This window comes from Xenopus tropicalis, chromosome 8 (assembly GCF_000004195.4).
Source record: "Xenopus tropicalis strain Nigerian chromosome 8, UCB_Xtro_10.0, whole genome shotgun sequence".
NCBI classification, from domain to species: domain Eukaryota; kingdom Metazoa; phylum Chordata; class Amphibia; order Anura; family Pipidae; genus Xenopus; species Xenopus tropicalis.
Genome location: NC_030684.2, coordinates 102,560,304 through 102,587,049, shown reverse-complemented (window position 1 = coordinate 102,587,049; position 26,746 = coordinate 102,560,304). Strand labels below are relative to the sequence as shown.

General features: G+C 38.4%; 1 protein-coding gene across 1 annotated transcript in view; it reads right to left on the bottom strand.

Annotated features, from left to right (window-relative positions):
- Nucleotides 1–2,282: 2,282 nt before the first annotated feature.
- c14orf39 (chromosome 14 open reading frame 39) overlaps nt 2,283–26,746 on the bottom strand; it is a 48,082-nt gene continuing 23,618 nt past the window's right edge. Inside the window, exons 10-18 of the mRNA XM_031892354.1 lie at nt 24,532–24,638; nt 23,772–23,851; nt 13,260–13,339; nt 13,118–13,170; nt 12,974–13,038; nt 11,042–11,250; nt 9,498–9,615; nt 8,175–8,229; nt 2,283–3,946 (exon numbers count right to left, since the gene is read on the bottom strand). Coding sequence (XP_031748214.1) covers nt 3,756–3,946; nt 8,175–8,229; nt 9,498–9,615; nt 11,042–11,250; nt 12,974–13,038; nt 13,118–13,170; nt 13,260–13,339; nt 23,772–23,851; nt 24,532–24,638 — 958 coding nt within the window. The 3' untranslated portion in view covers nt 2,283–3,755. The remainder of the gene's footprint in view (nt 3,947–8,174; nt 8,230–9,497; nt 9,616–11,041; nt 11,251–12,973; nt 13,039–13,117; nt 13,171–13,259; nt 13,340–23,771; nt 23,852–24,531; nt 24,639–26,746) is intronic.

Below are 26,746 nucleotides of genomic sequence, written 5' to 3'. Positions count from 1 at the left end.
AGAGTATTTTCTAATTGTACAGAAATAAGTATCTATCTAACATATATGAATACCAAGAAGTATTTTCAAATGTGAGGAAAAACAGTTTGAGATTACTAATCCCCATTAACAAGAGCAGATGTTGATTGTCCTATTAATCAAAGCAAACCATTAGACATTTAATTATACTTTGAAGCTGGCAGTACCTCTTAGTTTAGTTTATCTCATCTGCTATGAATTATTGTTTCTGAGCAAAACACACTTCTACCACACAGTATGTCGTGTAATGGGAAACAGAGGCAAACTATTTGTTATATAAAAAATTGCTGAGTACCTTTAATATATACAAAACTACTTTTGTGTGTATGTCTCTGTTCCTGCTCTAGGGTTATTTTTATGGCATGCCATCTCTTCCCTTTTTCCTTGTGTGTAAGTGCCCACTGAGCAGTGGCGCCCAGTTGGAGAAGTACACCTTAGTCTAGGTACGCTACTGATATGTATGTTTGCTACTGATGCAACACATGGCATCAAGGTCAGGGCTAGTGATGAGCAAATTTTTTCGCCACCACACATCAAAAAAATTCTGCAGCCACAGTTAATAGTTGCAGATAATAGAAGGATTAGAACAAGGCTGAGGACAGTAAACATATAAAAATTGGTGAAAGAAAAACAAAGGAATAAAGAAGATCAAAAGTTACAATTTAAAAAAATTAAATATATAAATGGACAATAGTAGGACGCAAGTAACTGGATACTTTGTTTCTAGATAGAATTAACTATTTAAACAACATCCATTCATGACACAAGTAAATAACTGAGCTCCTGTTTTACATAACCAAAACCCAAATATATTCTGCAAACAGCAAAATGTAATAAAGGTTTCCTTTACCCTTTGCCAAGTTTTCTGCCTCTATCTTTAACTCAGCTATTTACATAAAAGTTGCATGCCGAGATATTGGGCAAAGTCAACTATTTTATTCTTTTCAAATCTTTAAGTTCTTTGTACTAGTGAACAACTACTAGGCCTTACTAGTAAGCATACATAAATTCTGAAGTGAAGCTACAATCCGGTACAAAAAGACATGAGTTGTTAATTTATTAATACCCCAGAGTAACCAGAGGGCCACTATTAATGCATAGATAGTAAATAAGCCCCATCTTCCTTATCCAGTGAACCCATATATAAATACATTGAGCTGTCAACATCATGGTCAAAACCTGAATCTTTTTAGTAGACAATGCCCCTTTCTCTCTCTTAGGCAACAGCTAAATACTTATCTGTGATTTCACTCTATTCTGTCTGGACTACTGTGACCTGCTACTAACTGTCCTCCCTACTTCCCTCCTCTTTCCCCATTTACTGCAACCTGCTAATAACTGTCCTCCCTACTTCCCTCCTCTTTCCCCATTTACTGCAACCTGCTACTACCTGGGCTCCCTACTTCCCACCTCTTTCCCCATTTATTGCAACCCATTAAGCAAAGATAACTTACAAAGCTCTTCTCATGATTTTGAAAACCTTAATTCCTCTGAACCTCCTTAAATCTCTTTCATTATATCTCCGTACATTACTTGCCAACCAGTGGTAATTCTTACAACTTTAGCATCAGAGCGGGTCCAGAGGGGGCTGCATCGATAATGCGCTCTCTGTACTAGCAGAGACGAATTTTCATTTTAAAAAACAAAACTTTGGCTCTTAAAAGAGGCGGCTTTTTGCTGCCCCTGGTAACTGCCCACTCACTGCCGCCAGCGGAAAGGTTCTCACTTTGCCTTATGGCAGGAGCGGCCCTGTTGCCAACTGCTCCTTTTCCTTTAGAGCTACTGCCTGGTTACACCATTTACTTCAAGTGCTGTATCCTGCCTTATACCTTTCTCTCTTGGTGAACCTTACCTCTGGAATTCTATCCATCAATTCCTCAGTAGAGAATCTTCTCCCGATCTATTTAAAACTACACTCAAAAGATACATCTTTTACCACTGATATAACATCTGGTTCAGTCTTGGTACTTGAGAGCCTGAAAATTATTTTCTTACACAGATTTGCATTTATATGTCCAGGGATGAAATGGTGCACATATAGGAGCTGCTGACAGCTCACACTCCTCAAGCCTATAAAAGGTTAGAGAGACAGAGTGTGATCTTCTCCCAAATTCAACGGAGTAGACATTGTTTACCAACAACCAATTTATATGGATGGCTTTACTTGCTGTTCACAGCAAATAATATAATACATTATTTAATGTATTGTTGGCCCCATAACTGGGTTTTCACTAATATTGGACTACTAATCAAACACACCAATGTAGCATTTTAAATGACATTTATTATTATGTATCATTGAAAATTTGACATAAAAGTGTCCAAAACACTTCAGTATTTAACCTATCCTTTTAACACTTCTAAGGGTGAATTAAAACATAAACTCTGTTTTATAAATAGTAACTCTGGGAGGACAACTGATTGTTAATATCTATTTTCCAAAGTGGAAGCTTGTACTGCTGTGCCATTGCCTGTTTACACTCATATAGAATAGTGCAGGATGGTAAATAATGGTCAACTAATGCAATGTAAATCAGCTTTCCTGGTTCCCAAACCAAAGCAACTGATTGCTGAAAGGCTATGTGATTAGGAACTCACATGTTTTTTTTTATTAATCAGTTGCCTAACCAATGATGGTCGAAGGTAAGTACATCTGCCACTTATTGTTAAATAATATATTTTATATATCATACAAATAATGCAGACATATTTGTAGAATGTTTTATCAATAGAAAATGGCTAAAACTAGTAGCTGTAAACTCATAAGTCCAATACACTAATAAGTCTGAAACTATATGCGCTCACTTTGGTTAGTACAAAAAGTTGCATCTACAACACAAGAACTGCAAAAAATGGACAGGCTTTTTTGCACACTGCACTTTAGTCAAAAATTGTAAATTTACTGTAAAATTGTAAATTTAGTGTAGAGAATATGAACACAGACTTCTTTCAGCAGTAAATGCATTTACTTATACAACTTTGGCGGGTCCTCTTCAGTGTGACACTGCTCTTTTAAAACTAAACAATGACTGGAGCAACTAATTATGAATTTCAAATCTTAGGCTAATGCCACATGTAGCGTATGTAGAGTTTTTTCACCAAGCCGAAAACCAATTGCCAAGAATACACTCCTACACTTAAAAATCCCCCTACCTGTGCTTGCATTGAATATGCTCGGGTGGAGGTACATGTAACCGATATCCGCAGAAAATGTAAAGTCTTGCGTTTTTTTGCGGATATCGGCTACATGTGTGTGCACCCAAGCGTATTCAATGCTATCGGGTGCAGACACAGGTAGGTATTTTAAGCATAGGAGTGTATTCGCTTGCCGAGAATACGCTCCGTGTGGGTAACACACAACAGCTGATGCTCTTAAAGCTACAACTCCCACAGGTGCTCTATCACTAGCATCCAATAAAGTGTATCAGTACAAGTAGTTAAGAATGAGAATCACAGGCTGAGGCAAAATAACTGCTTTTTATGTGTTTACTGTGAATCCACACGTTTCTCTGAATTTCACAAAGGGCCCTTGATGCCTGAAACATGTTTGTGTGGTTTCACAGCCTGCAATTCTCATACTTGACTACTTGTATGGATAATAGGGCTTTTATTGGCATAAATTACAGTTATCAATTATTTGCAAACTTAAAACCTTATTTTTTATTTAACTAAATGGACAGTATATCAAACTTTGCATGAAAATAAATAATAATAATATATATTATTGTAATGCATTGCTAAAAGAATGTAAACTTCATTGTACTTGGAGGTGGTTCAAACTCTTTGTTATCTTGTGATGATCTCTGGTCTTGTCCAAACGGAAATGTAAAACCAAACTCCTCCCTTTCTTCTTCAGGGCTTTGGGAATGCTTTGATGAAAATGGAAATGTAAACATATCATCTCCTTCCATTCTCCCAAATATGCTGCCTATAGCAAATAGTAAAAAGACCTCAGTTTATTAATTGTGTTAAAAAACTATTATGATTATTTATACCTACTGCAGATTGGTTGAGTATATGCATTGTTGTTGTTCTCTCTAACACTTCAATAACGCATCTTGAAAATCCCATTCAAGTGAAAATAGTTGTGAAAATTTACTCTGACAACCCATTGTGGCCTCCGTTTCACCTACTGATAAATATATCCTATTATTTACCGCACTAAAACCAGCTGCACCAAAGCATAATGAATTTGTAATTCCTCACTCTAAGGCTAATAAAGGAGTACATTTAGTGCTTGGTTAAAAATATACCTATCCCACTGGGCTGGATCAACCAGTCCCTTCCCAGGAGAAAGGGAGTTTGCGCTACATACTTAATTTTTTAATATTCAGTATTTAAGTGAGTGGTGACGCGGAGATAATTGTTTAGTCTTCGCAAAACATTTACAGTTTTCATATACAGGTATCGGACCCCTTATCTGGAAACCCATTATCCAGAAAGTTCCGAATTACGGAAAGGCCATCTCCCATAGACTCCATTTTAATCAAATAATTTCCATTTTTATAAATGATTTCCTTTTTTCTCTGTAATAATAAAACAGTACCATGTACTTGACCCCAACTAAGATATAATTAATCCTTATTGGAGGCAAAACAACCCTATTGGGTTTATTTACTGTTTAAATATTTTTTTTAGTAGACTTAAGGTAGGAGATCCAAATTACAGAAAGACCCCTTATCCAGAATACCCCAGGTCCCGAACATTCTGGATAATGGGTCCCATACCTATAAAATGCTTCTTAATTGCTGCATTGTTGGAAACGAATATTCATGGCAGAGTACAGCCAGTGCTGCTGTGCTTGATGTACTCGGAATGCATGTACACATGCACTCATGATTTCAAGTTGAATTCGACAGATTCTTTGTCAAAGTGAAAAACAGTGATATTGAGGCCTCTTACAGGTGTCTATATTCAACAATAGCTCAATTGGAAAGGCTGCTTGTCATTTGCTATTTAAATTAAAGGAATACTGTCATGATTTTTATGGTCTAAGTTTTATTTCTAAATTAAACTGTTTACATAGCAAATAATCCATAAAATTTTATTCTGTAACCAACAAATGTATATTTTTTTAACTGTAATACTGCTGTGTAGGCAGCCATTTCATGCATTGTGCCTGAGTCTGAGCTTTCAGAAAGAGCCAGCACTACACATTAGGACTGCTTCCATGTAACCTATTGTTTCTCCTAATCCCATGTAACTGGAGGAGTCCCAAGCCACACTTGGATTTCCTTTAAGGTCAATTATTCTTTAAAACATTATTTGTGCAAAGATGGAAAATTGGCTGAAGCACTATGTACAGAGAGTAGTTGTGAAATGTATATCCACTAACAATACTGGGGATGAAAGTCATCCAGAGAGTGTTCTGTTGATTAATAACTTGGAGGAAGGCTTTCAAAGCAAGATGCTAAGCTCTGTGCAAGATGTATCATCCTCGCAGAGGGATCTTGACATATGTTTTAAGTTATGCACTGGGGTTTTTAAAATATGCCGTCTTTGAATACCTTTACTAGGACTTAAGATAATCCTTTATGGAGAAGAAAGCTATGACTAATGGTGGAAAAAATGGCAAGAGGAAGTACAATTTTTTATTAAGCACAAACAATGCCCAACTAAACAATAAAATCTGTGGTTCCTAATTTACTAGTAGTTGTTTCCAGAACATAGGAATTCATGCTTTGAGAAAAGGAGGAGGGCTTATGGTAAAGTGCAAATAGGTTTTTTAAATTTACAGTTAGAACTGTGCAGATATAAAATTGTCTCCCAGAAGAGGACCTATTGGCAAATTCAATGGATAGTTTCAAAAAAGGCCTGTATGCCAACGAATAGGAAAATACAAGGAAACTGGTCTACATACAAGCTACATGTGAATCAGGAGGGAATGCACCTAAAAGTTAGATAGAAATAGGTTGAGCCTGATAGACTTTTCATGTTCAATTGCTATGTACATATGACCCTTAAGCAAATGTCCCACGGAGAGATTAGCTGCTGAGATTTTTAAAATGTCGCTCGTTTTATCTCTGCATAGAGAAAAATATAAATCGCCAGCACCTAAACCAACGATACTACTTCAAATTGCTATTATATCTGAATTGTTATGAGTCCCTTTTCGGAGCGATTTTACAAAGAAAGCATTGTCATTAAAAACTACTGGAATCGCTGAAGTGGGAAGTCCCTGCGATTTCCCCATACTATGTTTATTCTATAAAATATGAAAACAGCCACCAGGTGGGGACTGGCTCTCATTCTACAGCCTAGGAAAGCAGCCAGCAGGAAGTGGAAAGGTTGGGTGGTATTGGTAAGGTTTTTGGAGAAATTGTATCTAAAGTAGGAAAAAATGCAACATGTAAAGGCAGATTCATTTAATTTAGTGTATAATGCATAAATTAAAATTCTTATAATCCACTTAGATTGTAAACTCTACAGGGCAGGGACCTACTTCCTACCATGTCTCATGCCACATGGAATGTAATCCCTATATATATTTACTTTTGATTGTATTAATTATAATATTTGTCTTCCCTGTGTGTCATTTTATATACTGTAAGACTGTACAGAATTGTGTATCCTTGTAGCACTTCATAAAGAAAGTTATACATACAAATATACATGAATGCAATGGCTGTTAAAGGGGTGGTTCACCTTTAAGTTTACTTTTCGTATGCTATCATTTTTTTAATTATTTGCTGTCTTCTACTAACTCCTTGCAACTTTCAAATGGGGGTCATTGACCCCAGCATCTAGAAAACTATTGTTGTGTTGTAGGGACCCATAGGGTTAATATGCTCTTATGGCTTTAAACACTACAACTTTCTTAGTTTCTGCTGTTGCTGGGCAAAGGTTAGAGTTTTCCTTATGCCTTATTGGTTATTTGGGTTGACCACACCTCTTGCACTCTCATATAGTGTTTAGCAGGAGGGTATGCCTTCCTCTTTGGCTGCCTATGTGTCTCAAGTGAAGGTCCACTGAGCCTGGGATCAACAGGGCCCCATTAAAGCCATAATTTACCTTAAAGTCATCACCTACTCTAGTGAAGTCGGGGACAGGGACCCTGTGAACGAAGTCGAGCACTTTCTAGGACAGTGAGATAGAGAGGGAAGGAAACTAGAACAGTTTTGGCTCCACCAAGAAAAGTGGCTGGAAGTACCCTTCCATATAGGCACTGTTGCCTCAGCATAGGGTCACGGTTAAGACATAGTAGACAGGCAGTATCTAAACCCTGATCCATAGTCGGCTGTAGGACTCTTAACGCTAGAGGTATTCAACCTGAGGACGAGGTATCCATCCAGACTGCTTCCATGGGGGTACCAAGCTGACCAGGTGTATTTACCCTGCCAAGTCTCCCAAAGAGGTGGGATAAACCCGTGTGCATCCTCTCTTGTTGTCCTCAGAGTACTATCATATACCATCTGCATTGTAAGTATTAGATCTAACCCTGCATTGCTACTTGTCTCTGACAAAAAACCCAGTTCTATTGTTCAACTGCAGGAACCTTCTGGCGTCCATTATTGCTAAATTTGCACCGCACACAGCTACATTGAGTTGTAGGACACTACACCCCTGGTTCCCTGGTTACTTCCATTTAGTGAAGGCCCATCCTGAAGGATTGAGTTGCATGTACCCCATGCTCTAAACCTATACTAGCTGTGCTTGGACTGTTTTACAGCCAAATAGGGGTTACAGTGTGATGCTACAGTTTTATTGTTATTATTACTTTTCATAACTTATTTTTCTATTTAGGTCCTCATCTATTTAAATATCTGTCTCTCATTTAAACCACTCCCTGGTCGCTAAGGTAACTTGGACCCTAGTAACCAGACAGCTGCTGAAACTCCAAACTGCAAAGCTGCTAAACAAAAACTAAAATACATAAGATACTACAAAAAAAAATTACACCAACTGCAAACTGTCTCAGAATATTACTCTTTACATCATACTAAAAGTTAACACAAAGGTGAACAACCTCCTTAACTGTTCTTAACTCTAGATTCTCCAAAGAATTCAATTTTCATTCTGAATTAACACATAATTAATGTACTGTTCTGTACTTACATAGTAAGTGCAACTAATATATAGTACTAGACAAATACAAGCATGAACATTTTCATTCTTAAGTTTGCTTTTTTTAATTTAATGTATTCATTAATACTAACCAATACTTTTCAGAGGTGATGCTGTATTTGTATTCACCAGAGAAAAACTTTCATCCTAAAAAAAAAAAGATTTCTGTTAAAGATCATGTCGTAATTCAATAGCAAATGTACCTTATACTTTGTCTTGTTTTGAACAGTTTCATTCTCAGTATTCACAAAAGTATGTGGCAAACAGATATTCAGTGCTAGCTGCTAGCTGCAAAGTGCAGGCTGCATGAATCCCACAGGTGCAAATGCTCTTTAAACAGGTCTTAAAGGAGAAGGAAAGTAATTTTGGCATTTTACTGCCAATAGATTCGCCACATTAGTGCCACCTAGAACACTAAATTTAATCTGCAGAAACCATTACCACACCTAGAAGCTTTCTCTGTTTAAAATTGCAGCTGCTATAGCTTCTATATAGCTTGTTGTATAGCTCTAGCCATTATAGCTCAGATCACACATTCCTAAGGGAGGGGGGTGGGAGTTCTTAGCATTCTTGAGGAAGGCGGGAGCAGGAGAGGGGATAGAGGAGAGAACTGCACAGACTCTGGCCCCAGGAATGAAGGGTTTTTCTGAGAGAGGAAGTCAGATACCTGAAGAACATGTTTATAAAAACAGAGACAAGAAATCCTGTGTTTCTCTTGATAGTGTTTCTGTGAGTGCTTATGGCTGTATTTACATAGAACTTTCTGATAAAGCTTACTTAGTTTTTACCTTTCCTTCCCTTTTAAGAGGCATAATTTAACACTTGAGACTGTGGGATTAATAAACAAGGCCTCCAGCATCTCACAGCATAAAAAATTTAATTTACTTAAAGGACATGTCAACCCCAAAAATAATTTTTTGCCTAATAAAAGAAAACTTAATTCTAATCAACTTTGCAATAAAAATTCAATACATTTTTGTAATGGTTTTTCAAGTTATTTGTATATATAACTGCTATTAAAAGCAGTGTCTGCCTGTCCTTTCTATTCTCTGCCCTGGTGGTCGTTTGTAACAATGTAACAAATGCCAGCATAATTTATAGACTTGTCTTGCTGGAGGAGCCTGGCACTTACACTTAAACATTGTTTAAAAGGTAACAAACAGGAGTTCAGCAAATGCTGCTTTCTGCAACAATTACATTTATAAATAACTTTTAAAGCACTAATTAATTAATTTTTAATAAATTGTTGTTGGAACGTTGCTTAGAATTATGTTTTCTTTTATTAGGCAAAAAAATATTTTTGGGGTTGATATGTCCTTTAAGTTCATCAGATTTCACAGATAATCTAAATATCTTATTGTTAGCTTATTATTCATATATAAGACATAAGTAAGACACATATAAGCCATAGTAACCTGGTCTGAAACAGTTTCTAAACCAAATGGAGATGAGTCAAATATTGTTAATTGTGCAGCCTTGGGCGTAGATGTCATGAACAAATCAAAAGATGGGTGTTTTTCTGTGTCTTGGCATCTATAAACACATAAAAATATATTATACATATATTATAAATATAAATACATATTTTTCCTGTATAGCAAAATTACAGCTGACTTTTGCTTATAAGTTAATTTTATGTTTAAAAAGGAAATAAGCAATAAATTAACGTTTGTATAATCTTTGCATAATATCCAGAATGTAAACCTAGCGATGTGCCACTATTGTAACGCAAATAATTAGGTATGTAAAATTACAGAGCATGGGCTCTACCAGACTTCATTTATTCTTGTAGGGTCTGGCTTAAAAATACATCTTCCAAATATTATGTATGCAATGTTTATTTTTAACTCACAAGGGCGAATATTAAATCTTGCAGCAAATGCATTTGACAGTGGTGATATTCTCTTTATATACTTGTGTACTTTATGTATGGACTCCAACTTTTATAAGCACTCCCCCCCCCCCCAGTGAATTCCCATTTCTTGCCCTTCAATCTCACTGTTGGTGATGAAATGTCATGTTCACTATGATTAGAATGGTCCTCTAATCCTATAGTTTAAAATGTCACTTGCTGCCTGAATGTAGTTATGGTCCACACTAACAGCAATGTATGATTAATATATTGGCACTGACTGATTTGGTACAAATCAGTTAGATGAAAGCCTATAGTATTTATTGTAGCAGTGTTGTTGTAATTAGTGATGAGTGAATCTGTTACGTTTTGCATTTGCGAAAAATTTGCAAAACAATAAAAAATTGAAAAACACGGCTACCATATTACTTATTTTTTGAAGCCATTGGAGTTTATGGGAGTTTAGTCAATACTTTGACTAGACTACAAAATAATGGTTATGTTCAACTTTAAGTTAACTTTTACTATGTAAAAGAATGGCCAATTCTAAGAAACTTTTCAACAGATCTTCATTTGTTCTTTTGTTAATTTTAAATTATTTGCCTTCTACTATGGCTCTTTAAGACTACAAGACTACAATTCTATTGTTATTGTCAAACTGTATTATTTATCTTTCTACTCAGATCCTCCCCTATTCATACTACTGTATCTTACCTAAACCACTGCCTGGTGGCTAGGGTAATTTGGACCCTAGCAACCAGATAGCTACTAAAATTCCAAACTGGAGAGTTGCTGAACAAAAAGCGCATATAATAAAATGACAACCAAATGCAAATTGTCTCAGAATAGCACTCTATACAACATACTAAAATTTAAAGAACAGCCCCTTTAAACACACAGGTGATATCCAATAGACTAAGGACTCAAAATGTTTAAATTGGTTGACGTGGTTTTCAGGAACCCATTTGAAAGCGTTTACTGAAGTTGGTGTTGTCTTTGAGTACTGAAACTTACAGCTAGCATAAGCATTTCGTTACTGTTGAATTTTTTAATTCTACTATATTCAGTAAATTATGAACAAATTATGTTTATTTTTAAAAAGCATACAGTTTGGTTGTAGATGTTTTGGAATCATGGAATATTGTCTTGTTGACAGGTTCAGTTTTTCTTGAAAATGTGCTTGCTGCAGTAGAAGGAATCTCTGATAATGAAAAAGAAGGAGGAATCAAAGGAACTGCAAAGTTTGCTTCTGAACTTGCTTCTTGTTCGTCAGTATAATCCTCCATTGCTTCATAGCTTTCATTTATGTAATTATCCTGAAATTAAAAATGCGCATAGCTTAAGTGTATAGCATTTTGGAAGATAATAATAAACATCCCCTCTAAATTGTAAGAACAGAAGTTCTCATGAACCAGTTGCCTACAATTTACTTAATAAACAGAAGAGCTGTGTTAACTGTTAGGACTTATGAAATAAACAATGTTATAATAATACTCAAAATAACCTATAATGATTAGTTTTATCATTTCACTACAAAATGCAATTGTGAGACTAAATGGGTGTCTAAATTCAGTTATCGTGATACAAACTGTAGATATTCTGGTATGCAAAAAAGATTTTGCTTGTGCATTTATATTCCTGGCTTCCTCTACCTCCCCAATAAACCAAGGTCACCACTTTAAAGAGAGGCATGCCATATATATTTTGATTGCAGTTCCAGTTCCAAAGAATAGTAGCTATGCAGCATGGTACTGGACAATATATATATATATATATATAACATGAAATAATCTGTGGCCAGCACACCCGTAAAATTCAAAAAAATCTTTTTATTGAAGACTCATTGTTCAGAACCAACGTTTCGGTCCTCATTAGGACCTTTATAAACATTTATATTTTTTTATATTTCCTTTCTGATATTATCATATCATCTTTGTTGTAGTTACACATTAGACAGGTGTTGTTGAGTGCAACAATTAAACTGATGAATTGATAACCACAACGGAAAAGTCTGCTAGGTATTATGTTGGTATTAAGCCTTAAATCATCTATTCAATCTCTTGCTCTCTACTGGAATCTTTCCCTCTCAACTAAAACATGCATTTGTCACCCCCATATGAAAAAACCCTCTCATGATCCCTCCTATTGTGGTAACCTCCGACCTATCTCTCTGCTCCTTTTCATTTCTAAACTACTACTTCAGTGCCTAATATACAACCGACTGACGCTATTCCTCTCTGACAATAACCTGCATCCCCTACAATTTGGTTTTAGACAACAACACTCATTAGAAATTGCTTTAACCCAAATAGCCAATGACCTCTTATCAGATAAAAACTGCTACTCACTACTAATACTACAGCTGTTTTTGACACTGTGGATCACCTTCTTTTCTTCCAGTCCCTACACTCACTTGGCTGTCCTGACACTGCCTTGTCCTGGTTTTCATCTTACCTCTTAGATCGCTCCTTCAGTGTCTCTTACAATGGAGCATCATCTTCACCCATACCTCTTTCTGTTGAAGTTCCTCATGGTTCTGTCCTGGGCCCCTTATTATTTTCTTTCTATACTTCCTTCCTTAGGGCTGTGACAGACTAGGAGATTAGTCGCCACATGGCAAATTTCCCTTGTTGCGGGCGACTAATCTCCCCGAAATGCCATCCCACCGCCTAGAATGTAAATCGCCGGTGGGATGGCATACGCAGCGCAGCGATTTGCCGAAATCGCTGAAGTTGCCTTGAGAGGAAACTTTGGCGATTTCAGCGCCATATATGCCATCCCACCGGCGATTTACATTCTAGCTGGTGGGATGGCATTTCAGGGAGATTAGCCGCTCGCGACAAAGGAGATTTGTCCCCATCTGTCACAGCCCTTAGCAAACTAATCGAATGAACCCTCCGAGCGTTCGTGTCTTAATAAATCTGCCCCTTAGTAAATTCTGCTATACAGATGCTCTTTATAATAAAGCATTGATGACCTAATATCTCCTTTACCTTACTATAAGCTGTTTTAAATGTATACAATAAACAGAATTAGTACCTCAGAAACATGGCCAGAATCCTCTGGTATGTTTGTGATTTCTTTTGTCCCAACCTCTGTGTGTTCTGGTAAAAGATAATTTCATAATTATTATTGGCATAATTCACGGTCTTCTGTCTAAAATTATAATATTGTACTGTATACCTATTTCTGTACTTTTCAGCTTGCTGGATCTTTTCTTTTGAGAAAGAACTAGCCTAAAAGAAAGTACATGTATTATGACTATTAACAAGAAATAAATGTTTTTAAAATAAAGTTGCTTTTATTGGTGTACAATGGATATTACCGTAACTGAATCTGACTATGTAAATTTGGTGTTGGTGGTGAATTCAAACAGTTTTCATTGCTGCAAAACTGGTTACCTTTCTAAAGACAAAAACAATACATATAAATGCAAACTAACATCTAATTACATTCTTAATGTATCCATGACTTTCTATTTGTATAAAATAGAGATTACTTTGTAAACAAAATATAGAGTTGATGCTAGACACAAGTGACTTTTTATACAAATATCTCCTGTTTTTCTAATTTTAACCCAATAAGAAACGTCACTTTTCCATATTTGCAAGTCTACTGCATAAAATTGCTTTTGCAACTGTGAAAAAAACAGCCACTTACATTTAAAATGATATTTGAAATAGTGATTTAGTAGAAATCAACAGAGTTGCATTTGTAGAAGCAACACAAGGAATTTCTGAAAATAACACCTCTTTAAAGCAGGTCCAGGGCATCCTGCAACACATATGTACCCTGCATGTGATTGACCAGTGTGGACATAAATTAGCAGCCATATCAAGCTAACGTTCATGCTACTTTGCATATGCACACAATTATACTATAGTTCTTGTATATACATTGTGTGTAAAGAATATGGCCATTTTGGTTTGAATTTTGCACTGGTTTTAAAAATGAGACCTTATGTCTATTTTAATGGCAGAAATAATGGCCTAAATTGCATACAACACTTGTTCATGGAAATAGTGTGTAAGAATGCTCTCTGCCTCCTTTGTTGTCTGAAGATGTTTTTTATGTACTTTATGGAATCAGAAAGAGGATTTTTTTTTTGTCAGTCTAAAGCAGTGATCACCAACTAGTGGCTAATGAGCAACATGTTGCTCCCCAACCTCTTAGATGTTGCTCCCAGTGGCCTCAAAGCAGGTGATTATTTTTGAATTTCTGGTAAGGAGACAAGTTTTGGTTGCATAAAAAGTATAATGCCAAACAGAGCCTTCTGTAGGCTGCCAGTCCACACAGGGGCTATTAAGTACATTATTTTACATTACATTAACATTTATTTATAAAGCTCCAACATATTCCGCAGCGCTGTACAATAAGTGGGTTACATACATTGGACATACAGAGTAACATATAAAGCAATCAGTAACCGATACAAGAGGTGAAGAGGGCCCTGCCCAAAAGAGCTTACAATCTACAAAGAGAAAGGGTTGAGACACAAGGTGTGGGAATGGGCATGACCAGAGTTGTGAGAGGTGTGGCACAGGGTATTGCTAAACTAGATTAGGGTAAGCTTCTCTGAATAAATGTGTTTTTAGAGATCTCTTGAAGGCAGAGAGATTGGGAGAAAGTCTGACAGTTTGTGGGAGTGAATTCCAGAGAAGGGGGGCAGCCCTTGCAAAGTCTTGAATGCGAGCGTATGAGGAGGGAATGAGAGAGGAGTTGAGGAGCAGGTCAGTAGAGGAGCGTAACAAGCGGGTTGAATGGTATCTAGAGATGAGTTCAGAGATGTAGGGTGGGGCAGAGTTATGGACTGCTTTAAATGTGAGGGTCATTAGTTTGAATTTTATCCTGGATGTTAGGGGAAGCCAGTGCAGGGCTTGGCAGAGTGGCATGGCAGAGGAGGAGCGGTTGGAGAGGTGTATGAGCCTGGCAGCAGTATTCATTATGGACTGGAGAGGGGACAGTCTTTGGAGGGGAAGGCCAATTAATAGGGAGTTACAGTAGTCCAGGCGAGATATTATAAGAGAGTGAATAAGAATTTTGGCAGCATCTTGGGTGATAAATGATCGGATTTTGGAGATATTTCTTAGGTGAAAGTGACATGATTTGATAAGTGATTGGATATGAGGGGTGAAGGACAGGGCAGAATCAAGGATAACCCCAAGGCACCGGGCCTGGGAAGATGGGGTGATGGTAGAATTGTTAACCGTTATAGATACCTCGGGAACAATGTGGGCGTTGGATGGGGGAAAGAGAACCAGTTCAGTTTTAGAGAGGTTTAATTTAAGGTAACGTTGGGACATCCAAGTGGAGATAGCAGACAGGCAGGAAGAGACGCGAGTTATAAGCCAATTATAGCTCTTTTTGGCACACCCAGGAACCTTTTTCCTGCTTGTGTTGCTCCCTAACACTTTTTACATTTACAGGTATATGTGGCTCACGGGTATAAAAGGTTGAGGATCCCTGGTCTGAAGAGATGATTATGAGAATAATAAGTCTAGGGCACACCAAACTGGTAGAGAGTTTTCATAATCATTAACTTGGATGAGTGGAGACACATGTTTTTTCCAAATGGGAATTCAATTCCTCCAGATCCAATATGCTTTAATGAGGGTGCACAGTCTAGGGTATTAATTTTGGAAATGAATTTAATAAATATGTAAGAGTATGGGCACAGAATGTCCAAGAAAAAAATCCTCTGTGCTATTTATCATCCCTTTATTACACAATTTGTATGTTAGAAAGTGGCTCTAACTAAATAGAGGCCTACCAGATAATAGAGTATGCTCTCTTATGGTGAGAGGCCCACATCTATTGTCCACAAGAACACTTGGTAGATCTGTGTCCTATTAAAACTCAGAGGTCTAAACAACTTCATATGTACAAGACATTCCAAGACACAACAATAACAAAAGCAGTTTGTTTGGAATTTTTTGTTTAACATCCCTAAATCTCAATATCTAAATATATTACATACTAAAGGAAAACTATACCCACAAACACTGTAAGTCTCTATAAAAATTGCATAAAGCAGCTTATATGTTAAACCCTGCTTAATCCAAATAAACCATTTTCATAAAAATTTACTTTATTAGTAGTACAGGTATGGGACCCATTATCCAGAATGCTCGGAACCTGGGGTTTTCCAGATAATTCGGGTCTCCTACCTTAAGTCTACTAAAAAAATTATTTCATTAAACCCAATAGGATTGTTTTACCATTAATAAGGATTAATTATATCTTAGTTGGGATCAAGTACAAGGTACTATTTTATTATTACAGAGAAAAAAACTAAACCATTTTTAAAAATGTGAATTATTTGATCAAGCTGGAGTCTATGGGAGATGGCCTTTCCGTAATTCAGAACTTTCTGGATAATAGGTTTCCAGATAAGGGGCCTGATTTCTGTATGTGCCATTAAGTAAATCTAAATAGAAAACCATTTTAAGAACTATGGGTTGCCTCCTGGAATCATATGATTCATGGTGCATGCAAACACACCAATGGCATGTATACATGTCACATCAGCCAATTAATATGTTAATATTAAACATGTAAAAGGGCAATATTTTTTGATATATAAGGGCTGATTCACTAAAGTGCGTTCATTTTTATCACACGCTTTTTTGTCTTAAAATTGACGCAAAAATTAATGCGCGATTCGCTACAGTATTACCGCATGCGATAAGTCGTGTATCGCATGCGTTAATTTTACCGCATTGCGTTTATTAGCTCGCAGAAATAATACTAACGCATAATTCACAAACACTCAGACGCGCTAAATATCGCACTATTCTATGCGAAAATTAACACCTACTTGAGGCAGGCGGTAATTATAGAAAAGTACAGTTAATGAGCTTTTGCTAATAAAATATGGACTTTGCAGTGTTACTTATTCAAGTCTGTGTTGGCCCTAGAGTGATGCATCCGCCAGTTTGCAAGGAAATGGTCATTTTCATAAAAGTAGTTTTACGAAAGTAATGGTATGTATGGCTAACATGGCGTGCGTTTTTTTCCACGCAGCAAATATTTGTACGCGGTGTGTTGATTAGCGTTCGTTCCGTCAAATACCGCACAAAAATAGTCTTCGCGACTAAAAAAAACGCAAGCAGAATCGTGTGTAAATTAATGCAAGTATGCTTTTTGTGAATCGTGCGTTAAGAAAATTTTAATGCATGCTATAAATAACGCACGTTTTAACGCACTGTAGTGAATCAGCCCTATATTGTAGTATGGTAAGATTCTTTAATAGGCCACTTAGGGGATGATTCACAAAAGGTCAAATGTTATTTTTAGAATGTGAAAATATTATCACTTCTTATATTTGGAGAATTAACAATCCATTTACAAAATGGACACTTGTCTAAAATAAGAAGCAATTTTATTGTCGTTATTTTTCTTGCGATGACATATTTGTAGGCGATATTTTAAAGAACGCAATGTATTTATGTGTTATTTCATAGCATGCAATATTAGCGCACACTATTACGCACATAACTGTTACTTTCTGAAAACTACCGTTCTGAAAATGACAGGTTCCCTGAAAACTCAAGCATGCATCACTCTAGGATGATCACATACTTGATTCCCTTCTTCACAATCCAACAAAAATCCGACTGCAAACTCCATCTACTCGAGCGCCTAGTTTACAACCGCCTGACGCTATTCCTCTCTGACAATAAACTCCTGGATCCCCTACAATCTGGTTTTAGACAACAACACTCCACCAAAACTGCTCTAACCTGACTAACAAATGACCCCTATCGGCTAAAGCCAAAAAACACTACTCGCTACTAATACTTCTCGATCTCTCGGCTGCTTTTGACACTGTGGATCACCCTCTTCTCCTCCAGTCTCTCCGCTCTCTTGGCCTTCGTGACACTGCCTTATCCTGGTTTTCATCTTATCTCTCAGATCTATCCTTTAGTGTCTCTTACAATGGTGAATCATCTTCTCCCTTGCCTCTTTCTGTCGGGGTTCCTCAAGGCTCTGCCCTGGGTCCCCTAATATTTTCTCTCTATACCTCCTCACTTGGCAAATTAATCAATTCTTTTGGCTTTCAGTACCACCTCTATGCTGATGATACTCAGATCTATCTTTCCTCTCCTAATCTCAACCCAGAGCTTCTAACTCGTGTCTCTTCCTGCCTGTCCGCTATCTCCACTTGGATGTCCCAACGTTACCTTAAATTAAACCTCTCTAAGACTGAATTGGTTCTCTTTCCCCCATCCAACGCCCACATTGTTCCCGAGGTATCTATAACGGTTAACAATTCTACCATCACCCCATCTTCCCAGGCCCAGTGCCTTGGGGTTATCCTTGATTCCGCCGTGTCCTTTACTCCTCATATCCAGTCACTTATCAAATCATGTCACTTTCACCTAAGAACTATTTCCAAAATACAATCATTTATCACCCAAGATGCTGCCAAGATTCTAATTCACTCTCTTATCATATCTCGCCTGGACTACTGTAACTCCCTATTAATTGGCCTTCCCCTCCAAAGACTGTCCCCTCTCCAGTCCATAATGAATACTGCTGCCAGGCTCATACACCTTTCCAACTGCTCCTCCTCTGCCATGCCACTCTGCACTGGCTTCCCTTATCATCCAGGATAAAATTTAAACTAATGACTCTCACATTCAAAGCAGTTCATAACTCTGCCCCACCCTACATCTCTGAACTAACTGAGATTTTTGCGCATGCAATATGAGCAGTAACACATGCGAAATGACTCATTGGTGAATCACTACTTAAGTGTTAACGACTTTTTGTGAATCCGCCCCTTAATCTGATTAAAATATTGTTAGTTGAGTATTAATATTGGGGTTTAGTTCTTCTTTAAGCTGGGCATATATGGAAAGATCTGCTTGATTGGAAACCTCTTTTGATTTGTCCCATGGCCAACCATCAGATTATAATGGAGGCCTAGGCAGGTCCATCAGGAGAGGATGTAATTGGACCTGTACTGGCAGTGTGTGGATTCTGGCAAATGCCAGAGGGGCAGTCACTTTTTAGTGGACTGTTGGGGGGCTGTTTGGTTAGGGCCTATATTGAATGCCAGTCCGGGCCTGCATTTACTGTAATCCTCATCCAACAAGATTTTTAAAGACCCTAGGATACATAAGGCTTATGGATTTGTATTTCCAGGGTCTGGCTACAGTCCCTACCCCTGTAGCTACACTGCTGCATGGTAGTGTTATGGAAATTCAATTCAGATACTGGAGTTCATTTGTTGTAGAATAACTTTATTATGGTTTCCGTGTGATTCTGAGCAAGACTAAGGGGCCCATTCATGAAACCACAATTTTTTTTCAGAAAATCTTATTTTTTCTAATTTATAGAACTTTTCGTTATGTCCACGATATTTTTGTTAAAATTCCACAACTTTTTTGTGGTTTTCGTTAATATCCACGAAAAGTGTTTTTTGCAAAGGCCACGACATTTTGGAATTCATTCAAGCTTTGGTATTGTGACTATCTTTTGGCCAGCTTGGCTCTGTAGAGTGCAATTGAGTCCTATGGAAGGCTTCCAAAATCATACATTGAAGTTCCAAAGCCAGAAAGGTTTTCGCGCCATTTACGATCTTTTGGATCCGAATATTTTGTGACTTTCGGATCGCAACCACAATATTTTCGTACTACCAAGAAAATAATTTTTTTGACATTTTCGTACATCAGAAATTATTGTGGTTACACCGAATTTTTTCCAATCATGCTTTTAACCACACACATTTCGTGGTTTCATGAATGGGCCCCTAAATCAGAAGAATCAAAGGACTGGAATGCAGTTTACCTTGAAACTGTCCTGACCACTGAAGAGGCACAAATCTGTAAGTTATACCTTGCTGTAAAGATTGACCCATAACAGTAGCCTGTCGCTGGGTTTAGCAGGGGAAGGGCCTGAACTCTCCTGGATGAGAGGAGGAGAATTCTGGCAGCAGTGTTTAATATAGACTGTAGGGGGGAAAGATGGGAGTTAGGGAGGCCGGTTAATAGCAGGTTGCAGTAGTCCAGTCGTGACAGGATGAGAGCATGCATGAGCAGCTTAGCTGTTGCAGTAGAAAGAAAGGGACGAATTTTGGCAATATTGCGTAAGAAAAAGTGACAGGTTTTGACAGTGGTGTTAATGTGGTTAGAAAAGGAGAGACTGGAGTCAAAGATCACCCCCAAACAACGCGCCGAATCGACAGGGTTGATGAGGGTGCCATCAATAGAGATAGAAAAGGGGGGGTAGGACCAGGCTTAGGCGGAAAGATCATTAGTTCAGTTTTTGTTAGGTTGAGTTTGAGGTGGTGTTGGTTCATCCAGTTAGAGATGGCCAGGAGGCAGTTAGAGATTTGAGTCTCAGTTTCAGCTGTTAATGAAGGGGTCGACAGATAAATTTGGATATCATCAGCATACAGATGGTATTTGAAGCCAAATGAACGGATAAGATCTCCCAAAGACAGAGTTTAGAGGGAGAACAACAACGGCCCAAGTACAGAGCCTTGAGGTACCCCCACATTAAGAGGAACTGGAGATGAGGTTTTATTAGCATAGGAGACAGTGAATGAACGGTTAGAGAGATAAGAAGAGATCCAAGATGCAGCCTGACTGCGGAGACCAATCGAATGCAGAATTTGCATCAGGAGGGAGTGGTCAACCGTACCAAATGCAGCCGATAGATCTAGGAGGATTAGTATGGAAAAGTGACCTTTGGCTTTGGCAACCTGAAGATCGTTTGTAACTCTGCACAACGCTGTCTCAGTAGAGTGCGCAGGCCGAAAACCAGATTGCAGGGGGTCTCATAAATTATGGTCATTGAGAAAGTTAGTAATACGGGAGAAGACAATTAAAATACAATATCGCTAAAAATTGGGAAAGAAAAGAAAAGAAGGAAAAGTTAAAAACTCCCCGTATAAGAGCAGTTTTTAAATAAACAATTTTGATGTTTAAGCGCACAGCATATTTTGCAGGCGGAGAACAATAAACTTAAAGGGGCAGTTTTTAATCCTCAGAATAAGTGATCGTTATACATTATTGGCAACAGTGATTGATTTAAGATAGTAATCAAGTTGAATGAATTATAGTATATATAGGGGTGTACAAAGCGGATTATTTACAATTGACGCGGAAGTTGTTCTGCGGAGTCCGTAATTATAATATGTATGAAACATGCATAGAAAGAATGACAAATAAAAATTGGTAATCAATAATTTATTGGCACATATTACATTATCTAGATGGTTAATGACTGTGTAAGAATATAAATTATCCCTAACCACTACTTATCTTAAAATGCTGCAAAGAAAAAGAAAGAAATAAAGTTTAATATGTATAAATAAGTAATTACTTAGCTGCAGTCCAGTTAGAATCACGGTCTCCCCCTCCATTATGTTGCACAACTGACAATATGCTTGGATAAGCTACGTATGCTACTTTTTGTGCAATTAGCCAGCTCACAGTAACAATTGTTACATATGTTGCTCATATAGAATTCTGATTCAAGTAAAATTTATGTTGGTAACAAATTAACAATATTTACGTGCTACACTTTATGAGTCAGTTTAGCCAATTGAAGTAGGTATTAGGGTGTGTATTAGATTTTTTAACCTTTCCTTCTTTTCTTTCCCAATTTTTAGTGTTATTGTATTTTAATTTAGGATTAATAAAGGTTACTTTTTATGAATTAAAGCAGGTGTGCCAGGATCTTATGTGTCTTTAAAGGAGAAGGAAAGGCAAAGTCACTTGGGGGTGCCAAAATGTTAGGCACCCCCAAGTGACTTGAATCGCTTACCTTTTCCCCCAGGCTGGTGCCCCTGTTCAGAGAGAACAGCACCAGCACGGGGTACCTGCAGCGCTTCCTCCTTCCTGTATCACTCACGCGCGCATGCGCAGTAGAGTGAAAAGCAGAACTTTAACAGAGAAGTCGGTTTTTCACTCTACTGCGCATGCACCTATTGTGTAGTCGCAGCGAAACGATGCCGGAAGGAGAAAGCGCATCGCTCCAGGTACCCTGGGCTGGTGCTGTTTTCTCCTAAAAGGGACACCAGCCCGAGGTACGAGGTAAGCGATTAAAGTCACTTGGGGGTGCCTAACATTTTAGCACCCCCAAGTGACTTAGCCTTTCCTTCTCCTTTAACGTCTAAATCTATACTCTTATATACACACTGTGCACCCTGTAATAAGGCTGTAGTTTGAGGTTCTTCCTTTTTTCATATACCTACAGTGGCTTGCAAAAGTATTCGGCCCCCTTGAACTTTTCCACATTTTGTCACATTACAGCCACAAACATGAATCAATTTTATTGGAATTCCACGTGAAAGACCAATACAAAGTGGTGTACACATGAGAAGTGGAACGAAAATCATACATGATTCCAAACATTTTTTACAAATAAATAACTGCAAAGCGGGGTGTGCATAATTATTCAGCCCCCTGAGTCAATACTTTGTAGAACCACCTTTTGCTGCAATTACAGCTGCCAGTCTTTTAGGGTATGTCTCTACCAGCCTTGCCCATTCTTCTTTGCAAAACAGCTCCAGCTCAGTCAGATTAGAAGGACAGCATTTGTGAACAGCAGTTTTCAGATCTTGCCACAGATTCTCGATTGGATTTAGATCTGGACTTTGACTGGGCCATTCTAACACATGGATATGTTTTGTTTTAAACCATTCCATTGTTGCCCTGGCTTTATGTTTAGGGTTGTTGTCCTGCTGGAAGGTGAACCTCCGCCCCAGTCTCAAGTCTTTTACAGACTCCAAGAGGTTTTCTTCCACGATTGCCCTGTATTTGGCTCCATCCATCTTCCCATCAACTCTGACCAGCTTCCCTGTCCCTGCTGAAGAGAAGCACCCCCAGAGCATGATGCTGCCACCACCATATTTGACAGTGGGGATGGTGTGTTCAGAGTGATGTGCAGTGTTAGTTTTCCGCCACACATAGCGTTTTGCATTTTGGTCTCATCTGACCAGAGCAACTTCTTCCACATGTTTGCTGTGTCCCCCACATGGCTTGTGGCAAACTGCAAACGGGACTTCTTATGGTTTTCTGTTAACAATGGCTTTCTTCTTGCCACTCTTTCATAAAAGCCAACTTTGTGCAGTGCACGACTAATAGTTGTCCTATGGACAGATTCCCCCACCTGAGCTGTAGATCTCTGCAGCTCGTCCAGAGTCACCATGGGCCTCTTGGCTGCATTTCTGATCAGCGCTCTCCTTGTTCGGCCTGTGAGTTTAGGTGGATGGCCTTGTCTTGGTAGGTTCACAGTTGTGCTATACTCCTTCCATTTCTGAATGATCGCTTGAACAGTGCTCCGTGGGATGTTCAAGGCTTTGGAAATCTTTTTGTAGCCTAAGCCTGCTTTAAATTTCTCAATAACTTTATCCCTGACCTGTCTGGTGTGTTCTTTGGACTTCATGGTGTTGTTGCTCCCAATATTCTCTTAGACAACCTCTGAGGCCATCACAGAGCAGCTGTATTTGTACTGACATTAGATTACACACAGGAGCACTCTATTTAGTCATTTGCACTCATCAGGCAATGTCTATGGGCAACTGACTGCACTCAGACTAAAGGGGGCTGAATAATTACGCACACACCACTTTGCAGTTATTTATTTGTAAAAAATGTTTGGAATCATGTATGATTTTCGTTCCACTTCTCACGTGTACACCACTTTGTATTGGTCTTTCACGTGGAATTCCAATAAAATTGATTCATGTTTGTGGCTGTAATGTGAAAAAATGTGGAAAAGTTCAAGGGGGCCGAATATTTTTGCAAGCCACTGTAAATGGATCTTACTGCATGATATGTTAGTAAATATATTATAAATAAATAATTTATAAAAAGGATACCATTTCCTTGCTCAGATATTGACAAGATAAAATGCTGGCACTTGTTCTTTGGTTAGTTTCAGATGGGTTTTCTTCTCTATCTGCAAGATATAGTTTTTCCACATAAAGGCAATTTTCAACATACTTAAGGCCCTTGTAACTTTTTTCTGTTTTAGTTTTTAGTGTTCCAGTTAAATTGATTTTGAAGCTCCTCTAGTAACCCATGAACTCTAAAATAATTTAAGGATTTGATTCCGGACATAAAAACAAGCTCATAACTGATCTTGAACTTTACTGATGATAATAAATTCTAACCTTGCAGTATGAGTTAATTCTGCTTTTGTAATTTAGATCAGTTAACCTTATAAAACTATTTTATATAGCTGGGAAGGGTTGTAGCACTAGTTCAAATAAACATGGACTATTGCGGCATTAATTGTACGCTTTCTAAATATTGAAAGGGAAAAAAATCAAGCCTTCATTTTCAAATTAATTTAAAAATTCTACTGAAGTTGATGTTTAATAAATCAGCTTCACAAATAGTTTTCTTTCTTACAGTTCATCATCATCATTTATTTATATAGCACCAGCAAGTTAAGCTTTACATTAATAGAAAACAATACAATAATTTAGAGGGTATTAGGGGGCCCTGCTTACAGTTGTTTATATATTGATAGGAAGGATGTAATAAAACGTGCAACATTTGCCCAATCTATGTTATATTCAAATATATCAGAATGTAAAATAGTCAATGCAAACAGTAGTAATAGTAATGGTTTACCTGTTTTGTTTAACTTTAAATGTAACTTCTGGGGTATGCATGGAATATGGAATAGCTGTGAAAATGTTTTTCCCTTTGATCTGTCTAAATCTTTTTCTTCAAGGATTCTAGGTGCAAAAGTGACAAAATTACTATCATATCACTAAAAGGGGGATTTGCCCATCACGGCAGCACAGGCAACACATGGGTTACTGCACTCTTCCCTTTAGGAGGCAGGATAGCAAAAAAACCAATGGGGCTGTCATCCTAGCCTCCCCCTCTCCCCTGCATTAACCCCACCACCAACAGTTCCGACTTATCACTAGAGAGAGAAAGTCAGAAGAGAGCTGGGGGTCCTGTGCCATGACGGGACTCAGAGAAAAGGTTTTTTTCCGTGGGTAAAAAACAAATCCCCTTTTCTCGGTACATCCCTAGGCAGTACATGCAACACATGGGTTTGTCCCAAACTAATTAGAGTGGGTGGAAGAAGGTAAAGAAAGATGATAAAACGGAAACAGCAAAGAATGGCAAAGAATGGTAATGCTTTGTACTAAAGTACTTTGCATCCAAAAGCCGCTTCCGAAGAGTAAAACTTGCAAAACTTGTTACGGTTTGCAATGAGGATCATGTTAACCATCTTAATCCAGCAGGCAATGGAGGATTTGGATGTCTTGACGCCTTTGTGTGGAGGTCCATACAGGACAAAAAAGGGAGTCTGATCTGCGTAAGCAAGCTGTCCTAAGAATGTAAAATTTTAGCTCTCTCCCAACATCTAGGCTGTGTAGGAGCCATTCTTGTGGAGTTGATGGTTTAGGGCAGAGTGATGGAAGAATGAGCTCCTGGTTAAGGTAAAAAGCCGATGTGGACTTAGGCAGGAATGAGTGTAACGTGCAAAGCATGACTTCGTCCACTTGAAAAATGCAATAAGAAGATCTGTGGCATAATGCTCAGAGGTGTGATACTCATCTGGCCAAAGAGATTGCTACCAAAATGCCACCTTCCTGGTGAGAAGCTTTTAGTCAATCGTAGCAAGTGGTTCATACAATGCACTTTGAGCGGCACAGAGAACCAAGTTCAAATCCCATGGAGGGAGTGGGTGTCAGTATAACAGCCTGATGTGCATTGCCGGCTGAAGGATGGTCTAGATATCTGGGTGTAGTGCAAATGGCGTTGAAAAAGTAAGGAGAGAGCAGAGACTTGTACCTTAAAAGAATTAACCCCTAGCCCCTTCTCAAGGTCTTCCTGTAGGAAATCAAGCAAAGCTGGAGAGAGTAATGGTTTCCAAATGTGGTGGTAGGAGGATATGGTGGTTGGTTTGCAAGCTTTTAGGACTGTTGCTGTTACTTTGGGCAAGAAACCATTCTGTGAACAGATGGAGCTTTCAATAGCCACACTGTGATTGCCAAGTTTTCAAACCCACGATGGAAAGAGTCTCCCTGCAGTACAAGTTCTGGTCTTAGAGGAAGTTTCCATGGTGGGGCTATTGCCAGCATCTGGAGATCATAGAACCATGCTCTCTGTGGCCAATATGGGGCTAGTACTATAGCTCCTGTCTGAAACTGAAGCCTGCGAAGTGTCAATTCAGAACATCTGTGAGTCTCTGTACCTGGTGAAATAGAGAGGAACCTGGTGGTTTAACCAAGAGGCCATGAGGTCCACCTAAGGGACCCCCCAGTGAAGAGTGAGCTGGTGGAAAACCGTTTTGTGAAGAGACTATTCTTCTGGGTTCAGAAATTTGCAGCTGAGGAAATTCGCTTCCCAATTCAGCTAGCATAGGATGTAGACTGCTGCAAAATGGCAGTGGTTAAGTTTTGCCCACTAAAGCAGGTGGAACACTTCCTTCCAGGCAGCCCTGCTCCTTGTGACAGTTTATGTAAGCCAACGTGGTGGCGTTGTCTGATTGGACCTTGACCAATTGGCCCCCGGGAAATATGCCCAATGAGTGGAGAGGTAAACTGCTTGAAGTTTTAGCAAGTTGATGTGCAGTTTTGTCTATTGCTGTGACCATTTGCCCTGAACTGTCCTGTGGCCAAAGACTCTGCCCCAGCCAAGTAAGCTGGCATCGGTTGTGACAACAGCCTAGTGGGTGACTGAGCCGACTCTGCCTGTGAGTAGGTTGAAGCCACCACTGTAAGGAGAGCTTTGTGGATTCGGACAGGGATATTGAAGTTGTGAGGACATGGTGTACTCTTGCCCATTGCCTGAGGAAGTCCAGCTGTAGAGGGCACATGCAGAA